Source organism: Pyrgilauda ruficollis, unplaced genomic scaffold, assembly GCF_017590135.1.
Source record: "Pyrgilauda ruficollis isolate IOZ18807 unplaced genomic scaffold, ASM1759013v1 scaffold239, whole genome shotgun sequence".
Classification (NCBI taxonomy): Eukaryota; Metazoa; Chordata; class Aves; order Passeriformes; family Passeridae; genus Pyrgilauda; species Pyrgilauda ruficollis.
The window spans coordinates 139,135-147,071 of record NW_024523537.1 but is presented as its reverse complement, the minus strand read 5'-3'; the positions used below and the strand labels follow the sequence as shown (position 1 = coordinate 147,071).

At 45.3% G+C, this 7,937-nt stretch overlaps 1 protein-coding gene across 1 annotated transcript; it reads left to right on the top strand.

Moving 5' to 3' along the window:
* The first annotated feature begins 815 nt into the window (after positions 1-815).
* KNSTRN (kinetochore localized astrin (SPAG5) binding protein) lies at positions 816-5,085 on the top strand. Its single transcript, XM_041469641.1, has 8 exons — positions 816-919; positions 1,849-1,981; positions 2,126-2,182; positions 2,383-2,470; positions 3,517-3,637; positions 3,952-4,004; positions 4,132-4,206; positions 4,754-5,085. Exons 1-8 carry the CDS (start codon positions 856-858, stop codon positions 4,883-4,885), a joined length of 723 nt encoding a protein of 240 aa, XP_041325575.1. The 5' UTR covers positions 816-855; the 3' UTR covers positions 4,886-5,085.
* Positions 5,086-7,937: the final 2,852 nt, after the last annotated feature.

Genomic DNA, 7,937 nt, shown 5'->3' with positions numbered 1-7,937 from the left:
CTGACATCCACAAGTTATCCCTGTGCTGTGGAAGACAGACAGCAACTCCCCAATATCCATTAGGGACATGGACTTTTAAAGCTAATGCCAGAGTTTGAAACATGTCAAACATGTCAGTTGTGTGGTTCTGTATTTTTCATGTTTCAGTTTTGGGGTTTTATCCTGAAATTGTCATAGTGAACGTTTAGGTGGGTATTTAGGCAGCCAAAGCCACCCTCAGGCTGGAACTGCAGCATCCTCCTCAAGGAGCTGCTCCCCTTTGCTATCAGGAGATTGCCCACGCATTAAGAAAACCATATTAGCAAACACTGCAAAAATCTTTCAGTTGGGAAACATTTTATACATATGCCTCATTTCACCTTGTGGCATTAGAGGACAATTTTAGTACCTTACACACCAGCAGCACCGGCACCCTCACAGCTTTTGACTCCTACACGTCTGCACAGACGGCCACAAACCCTTTGATCTTCGGGCCTCGAGTGCCCGAACCACAGCGTGAGGCCGTTAGAGGCAGCGGGGAGCAGTGAAGGAAGGAAAGAAGGAAGGAACGAAGGAACTGCGCTCCGCCTTTCCCTGAGGGCTGGAGCCTCGCGCGCAGCCGTTGCCCCCGTAATGGCCGCCAACGGCTCCCCTGAGGGAGGGGGCGCGAGGCAGAGAGGGCGCGAGGCACAAACGGCGCGAAGCAGACGGGGCGCGAGCGAGCAGCGGCGCAGGCGCTCACGCCCTCAACCCCCACCCGCGCGCGCCTCCCCGCCCCGTTCCCTCGCTGCCTGCGCCGCGCGCCCGCGCATGCGCGGACCCGCCCAACCGTCCCGGCGCGGCGCAGTTTGAAGTCGTGAGGGGAGCGCAGCCGCCATGGACGGGCAGCTCTCCCGCATCCCCGTGCACTCCCGGCTCCACCGCCCCGAGCCGTCCGCAGGTGAGTGCGGGGCACGGACGGGCACCCGGAGGGCATGACTGGCGGGGTTCGGCCCAGGGGTGCAGCGGAGCGCCGGCGTTAGGGAGCTCCATCGCTGCCTGGCTACGTGGTGGCTGTTCCAAAATCTAATTAGAAGTTTTATTCCACTGTTTGGTCCCTTTTTAGGACTTAGGTTAACGCTCAGCCTGCTGTGTGTACCCTCCACCGGCTGAAGGCAGCGGCCCATTGATGCGAAAGATGCTTCATTCACAGTCTCTTACTTTTCTAAATCTTTTAATGCTGCTTACAGCACTTCACAGCATTTTATAAAAGGGAGGCACCCAGGATTAGCGTTAAAAACACGGGAGCTGGGCTGTATTGGCCAAAACTCCGCGTTGCTCTAATGTGAATGTGTTCCTGGATGTGTCATTTGAAAAATACTTAACCTGAGGGAGAAAAAGCAACTTCCTAAACCCACTGAGTGAACAAAGCTTTATATACTTAAACAGCTGTGATTTAAGAGAAATAAACTCGACATAACAAGCTAGTCTTCTATGTTATTTTAGTAGCTATTCACTCGTAGCAAAATATGGAGATCTCTTAAGAGAGTTTCATGTGGGCTGTTTGTTTTGCTTTCAGTATTAAACAGCAACCTTGTGGCATGATGTCTGCTTGCTGTTGAGACCTTCTTTATTGTGTATTATCATTTCAAACTCTCATTAGTGCTAGCCTGGTCATTGTATTTTAACACTATCTACACCTGACCTATTTGTGGCTTGTTCTGGACCCTTAGTCCTGGGTAAAACTTGAGGACTGCTCTTAGTTACTTCTACTTCGAAGTCTCCATTCTAGCCAGATATAACTGCTTTACCTCAAATTAAAGGCTTAAGAGGCCTTAAAGGAGGTTACTTCTAGTCTGTGGTGTTTTCACAGTTGTCTTTTTCTTGCAGAATTGCAAATTAATTTTCCTTCAAAGAGAAAATGTGTCAGCAAAACATCAGAGCCAGAGCTCAGCGTGGTTCCCAGTCTTCACTTTGCCTCAAACGTTCCAGCAGACAGTGTCTTCAAGCCTGCAAACCAAGGGTAAATCAAAGCAAAATATTGATGGATTTTTTTGGCAGATGTCCTAAAGATGGCTTATTTTGCATATTTTGTCAAACTAGCAGGCTTGGTGATCTGCAAGAACATAGTAGTCTTCTAGTAATTGTATTTTATCTCTCTTTTAAGGCTGCCTAAGTTTGAGAAGAAAGTGGAACCGGTTTCAAAGAAGGCAGTGGCAAAACGGTATGTGCCTCCATCTCTGTTAGTTGTCCTTGTGCTCTCCTGTGATGAGCTCTCACCCATGTGCAGCTTTCTTGCCAGGTTTTCTAATTAAAACTGTTGGTCAGAAACAAAAGCAAACACTTAAAAAAGGGCAAAGGGAAATTAGGAGGTGAGCAACACTGGTATTTTTGCCCCTGAGTCTTTGCTCTTTAACTCCACAGCCCTCTCAGCAGATACCAACTAGAAGCAGAGCTGAAAAACAAGAATCAGTTGGTGGAAACACTCAAACAACAACTAGCAAGAAGAGAGGTAAGGACAGGAGAGAAAAAGAAATAAATCATTGAGTAATATCTGTATTCTGATCCACACAGGGTCATGTCAAGGATTGTCTTTTTTTTCTTGTCTTCATTAGAATATCTTTGTATTCTTCTGCAAGTTGTTTTCCCATCTGCTCATCTCTGGGGGGGCCAAACTGGGAATATTTTGTCTGGTTCTGGGCTCCTGGTACAAAAGAGATATGGATGTACTGGATAGAGTCCAAGAAAGGGCCACAGAGATAGTTCAGGGACTGGAAGAAAATCTGAGAGAGCTGGGACTGGTCAGGGACTTCTGTTTCAAACAGATCTGTTTTGTTGGAATCGGGTTTAGAGTCAGAATTGGCACTTTTATTCCCTGGCTCTCAGAGGTTTCTCTAGGACATGCTTAGTACCACCTCTGTCATGTGCAGGAGGCCCACCTGGTCACGTACAGCTGTAAAATCTCACTTTATTTTCCAGCTCTCAATCTGTGGGATGATCATTCTTCTCATCTCACAGCTTGATTTTCTTAAGAGCCTCTGAAACTTCCTATGAAATTTTCCCAAAGCTTCTGACACTATCAGCCAGATCACCCTAATCCACATGCTTATTGATCCTCTTGGAGAATTGCATTCAGCTTGGGAGGTTGATCAGCTTATCCAATTGCCTGGTAATATCTGGACTGTGTAGGGAATAATGTTGTGGCTTAAAGACATAAGACACCCTTTTCTTCACAATGTTTATATGCTCCTCAGTGCGTGCATTGTTTATATAAATGAGAGGGTACACAAGAAAAGATAGAGTTGTCTAAAAGGAATTCGTCCGTGATCAAATTTTTCTAGTAATTGCTCTGGTGTGTGGATGTAATAAATGTATTCATCCTGCCAAAAAGCAGGAGCAAGGACCTGCAACAGCCTAATTTGCTGTGGTGGTAGAGACAGAAGGCAACTTCTGATTCTTGGTGCCAAGTACAGTGTTGTGAAGTTTTTATTGTCAGTATTGCTAAGGAGAAGAAAATCTCCTTGGGAACTTGCCTCACTTACAACCTGTGTTAACCAGGGCAGTCTTAAGTTAAAGGAGTTAAAGAAGGAGAACGAGAGCCTGGTCCATGAAGTTGAGAAGCTCAAGAAAATTCAGGAGACTTGCATGACGATTTTAGAAAGCAGAAACATCAATCCTGGTAAGGAGTTTGCACTTTGCTTACATCCTGGTACTCCTTCTCCAGAATGTTTTTGGTTATTTTTTTTTCCTCTGTTGTGACTATTCATAATAAATTTGGTCTGTGCTTCCTTTTTTAAGGAATACTGCTGGAATTCCAGGGATTGGGGGAGTTTTTTGTGGCTTAAGAGAAAGAACTGCTTCCTGTAGTAGTTCCTGGCCTGGATAAACTAACTTAGTATTTCTTGCTGTAGAAAGTCACTTTGAAAAGCTGTTTGTTCTCAGAGTTATGTGTATATTTGAGGTTCACTAATGCACCTCCTGAATTACTTACAGGTAGCCACATAGAGGAGGAAAAAGAGATGCGTGCTTGCCGGGAAAAGACAACAGTAAGAAAAGCTTGAAATGGGCTTTGAGGGGTCTGTGAGCCCCCACCCTTCTCTCCTGATGCTGAAACAGCTGGGACTCACGTTTATTTGCATCATATTAAAAGTCATTTTCCTTTTGACTCTTCAGACGCTAACTAAGAAGGCCACAGAAGATCTGATGCTGTTTAGTCACAGAGCTGCAAAAGAGAAGGAGATGCTTGAGGTAAGACTGACTCAACCAGGCAGTGAGCACCAGGCCCTCAGGGAGGTGATTTTGCTCCTCCCAATTCTCCTTTCCTCCACGTGAGCCAGATGAAAACCTGCAGTATGCCTCTTTTAATATAAACACATTTGTTGAGGAAACTCTTACTCCCCCTTTAAACAGAGGGATCCACCAGCCTGGTTGTTACTCTGGAAGTCAGAGCATTCGATTTAAATTGGAAACTGTTGCAGAGCAGTGACCCTGGGTAATCTCTGGGGAAACTGAGAAGTGTGCAAGCACAAGTGGCTTCAGTAATTACCGATATAGACCAAAATAGTCATTAAATTTCAGTTCAACAGTTCTTGATAAGAAGCCCAAGAGATAAAATATAATTGTTATAGGAGACTTCCTATATTTTGGCCATAGATAAATTTACATTTTCCACAAGCAACCAAGGTAAAAGAAATCCCAAACTTAGTTTAGGAGGAAGAGCTCAGATGCTTCAGGACTTGGCTTTTCTGTTCTTTACTCTGGTGTTAGTAAAACATGTGCACTGACTTCTCCACAGACAGCCATGGCCAAGTGGAAATCGGCACAAGAGGAGAACCAGCATACCCTGGAGAAGTACTCTGACTTCCAAGCTGAAATTAAGGAATGGAAAACCATGCTTGAAGCGCTGGAGAAGCTCCTGGCAATGTGAGGCACGAGGATGGACTGGGATTTTTGCTGTTTCACCCCTAGTTCAGTGCTCCCTGTTTGTCAAGCCTAATTCCTGTGTTTGGTGATCCAAAGGCCGAGCTGGTGGCTGCTCCCCGGCGGGGGGCTGAGGCAGCAGCTATGGCCCGTCAGCCTTGTGTCGGGCGTTCGCCGCTCTTCTCCGGTGTTCGTGGGTTTAGTTCATTAAAGGTGTTCCAAGGACGTGGGCTCAGCCGCGGCCGCGCCGGTAGGCGGGCGCTTGGCCGCGGCCGGCGCGGGCCGCCCAATCCCCGCGGGGGCGCGGCGGCACCGGACACGCGGCCCGCGACAGTGACCGGCCCGGCCCGGCCCGCGGCCTCGCCACGGAACGCCGCACTGCCTGAGGGAACGGGCCGGCCTCCGCCTTGGGCCTGTTGGATAGGCGATACTCGTCAGAAACGTGATCGTCAAAGGAACACTTGGCGGGGTCGCGGCACATCCTCCCGAAAGAAGTGGTGCAGCTCTCCCAGCTTGTTCTCCTCTTTAAGGGCGCTTAAAGATTTAGGATAATTCCTGCAACTCATTGCAGGGGTTTCCTGCAAGGGGACACGCAGGGGCAGCACATCTCTGTTCTGGTGACTAGTGACAGGAACCCAGGGAAGGGCAAGAGCTGGGTCGGGGGAGGTTTAGGCTGGGTACTGGGAGAAGACTCTTCCTCCAAAGAGTAGTCAGGCACTGAAACAGCTCCCCAGGGAATCATCACAGCCCTAAAGCTACCAGAGCTCAAGGAGGGTTTGGACAGTGCTCTCAGGCACAGGGTGAGATTGTTGGGGTTTCCTGTGCAGGGCCGGGAGTTGGACTTTTTACCAAAAACCTCTGAAAATGCTGGGAAAAATAAGACTCTTACACTGTCTTTAGTGTTAGTGAGTAAGGCATTACTTTATTCTTGACCAAGAGGTGTTTGTGTGGCTGACCAAGTTCTGACTTCCACGTCAACCCAAGACACAAAACTTTTTCATTTACACATTTTTAGCAAACAAAGTTTATTGGTTCTAAGTTGCATCATTCTCTGTATTAATTAGTGTTATGTGCTCTATTGGTTATTGATTTCTCACTCTTCATGCTAATCTGGCCCACTTTCTTTAGTCCTTTTATAATTTTTTTTTCTCAAATGGGGAGTTTCCAGCTTTCTAGGCTTCAATCTCATCTGTGTCTTCTGGTTAATCCAACATGTCTTTGAAGGGCCATAAGTTTAAGATTCCAATTAATTTTAAGATCCCATGTGTCCAGTCTTTAACTCCCTCAGGCTTTGTTTATTGGAGCTTCTCAGGATTAGTTGTAGCAAACTTAAGGTTTCAGTGATTTAATGATCAAAGTGTCAATAAGTGTCTGTGAAAAAGAAACTTAACTAATGCTGACTGCAGGTGGACATGCTTGCAGTTAATTAACACAGTTAATGAAACATTAGTTAGGAAAGTTACATCATTTCCAACAGACTGATGTTCCTTGTGGGCCCCTTCCAGCTCGGAATGTTCTATAAACCTTAGCTTTGCTGTGTTCTGTGTGCAACAGCAGCCAAGCACTGACCATTCCAGATGTATTCCCTTCTGTCCCAGGGCTTGGAGTGAAGGGCAGTGTCTGCCCAGGGCTGTTCCACACAGGCTCCTGCCAGTGAAATGCTGGAGCTACAGCCTCACTTTCAGACAACTCTGTCAGTGCAAGCATAGGGATGTGCAAAATAAACTGACTTGTTCTTCTTTGTTGCTACAGAATTATTCCTTGCCGTGTTTGTGTTCATGTTTATGGCCTTATCAGCTCAAACTGACATTTCTTTGTACTTCTGTAAACAAAAGGCGTAAAAGAAGGTGTAAAGTGTTCCTCCTTTTCCTATCTGTCTGATGGAAAAGTTAAAAAGAAAAAACCCATCAGAAATAATCTTCAGCAATATTAGTGAAACTGAATTGAAAACAATAGAACTGTTATAAACAGGCTTAGGGTATCAGGGCTCCCTGTCTGAGTCCATCCTCAATCTCTAATTGATTAAGACCTTTTTTATTATGGTTTTAAGCTTGTCTGAATTTATTTTAAGCTCTTTGCCCAAGTGCAAGGCAGTCAGCTTTGTCACAGTGGAAAATATCTAATGTCTTTTTAAGTTTATAAATCCAGCAATGGGGAGAAAGCTTGTTTGCTGGTACTGGAATCCAGGGTCTGTGTGACTGTGGAAATTTAACATATCTTCTCAGTAGTAAAAAAGAGGATGCTTAGGTTTTGGGGGTCACAGAAAAATAGAGGAGTGTGGGCATATTCTGGTTTGTTGTTCCTGCCCCTTTTACAGGTTCTGGTTTAACAGCTCAGGGTTTCAGGCTGTAAAACTGTTGCTTCATCAGAATTAATGTGTGTGACTAAAGAACCAAAAAGAAAAAAAAAAGCATTGGTAAACTCTACCATAAGATCAAGACCAAGTTTTTAAATGTTAATAACATTTAAGATACTGTGTATATTTTGTTAGTATGCTTATAGACTTCTGTAGCATACATGTAAGAGTATAAAATTTAGAAAAATATCTTGGGTTTTTAGTGCTTGGATCAATGAACATTCCTGGCTCTATCAAACTTCCCCACTGTAGAAGGTAATAAGGTAGATAATGTAGTTCTAGTGTGACACACAAACACGTTTTAATTAGTATCCCTGCTTATTGCAGGCATCTGCACACAATCAAATGATGCTGTAAGCAGCTATGGGATGGGGTTAGCACATTATAAACTCAGTTCATCAGCTTCCGAAGTTTCCTGCCCAAAAATATGCCTGAAACCCCAGTGCAGGCAGGAGTCCAGGAGCATTCCCTCATGTCTGGGTGCAATTAAGGTTAAATGCTGAGAGGGACTTAAGTACATGAGATCCTTTTTAAAAGATTTAAGAAATTACCCTCTTATGTGGTATTTCAGCCGGTAGCCTGAACCATGGATTTCCCTATGGTCTTGTGCTTCTGGGTTTGGGATGCTGGAGTGGCCTGGTGAGGGAATGTTGGCAGGACCAGGGGAAGATGACAATATATTGCTGAGATATAATGGATGTGT

Excerpts from the sequence above, each read along its gene's own strand:
- KNSTRN (XM_041469641.1), top strand. The coding sequence starts at position 856 with ATGGACGGGCAGCTCTCCCGCATCCCCGTGCACTCCCGGCTCCACCGC. Across the intron at positions 4,005-4,131 it reads CTTGCCGGGAAAAGACAACA|ACGCTAACTAAGAAGGCCAC; the intron begins GTAAGAAAAGCT and ends TTGACTCTTCAG. Across the intron at positions 4,207-4,753 it reads AAGAGAAGGAGATGCTTGAG|ACAGCCATGGCCAAGTGGAA; the intron begins GTAAGACTGACT and ends ACTTCTCCACAG.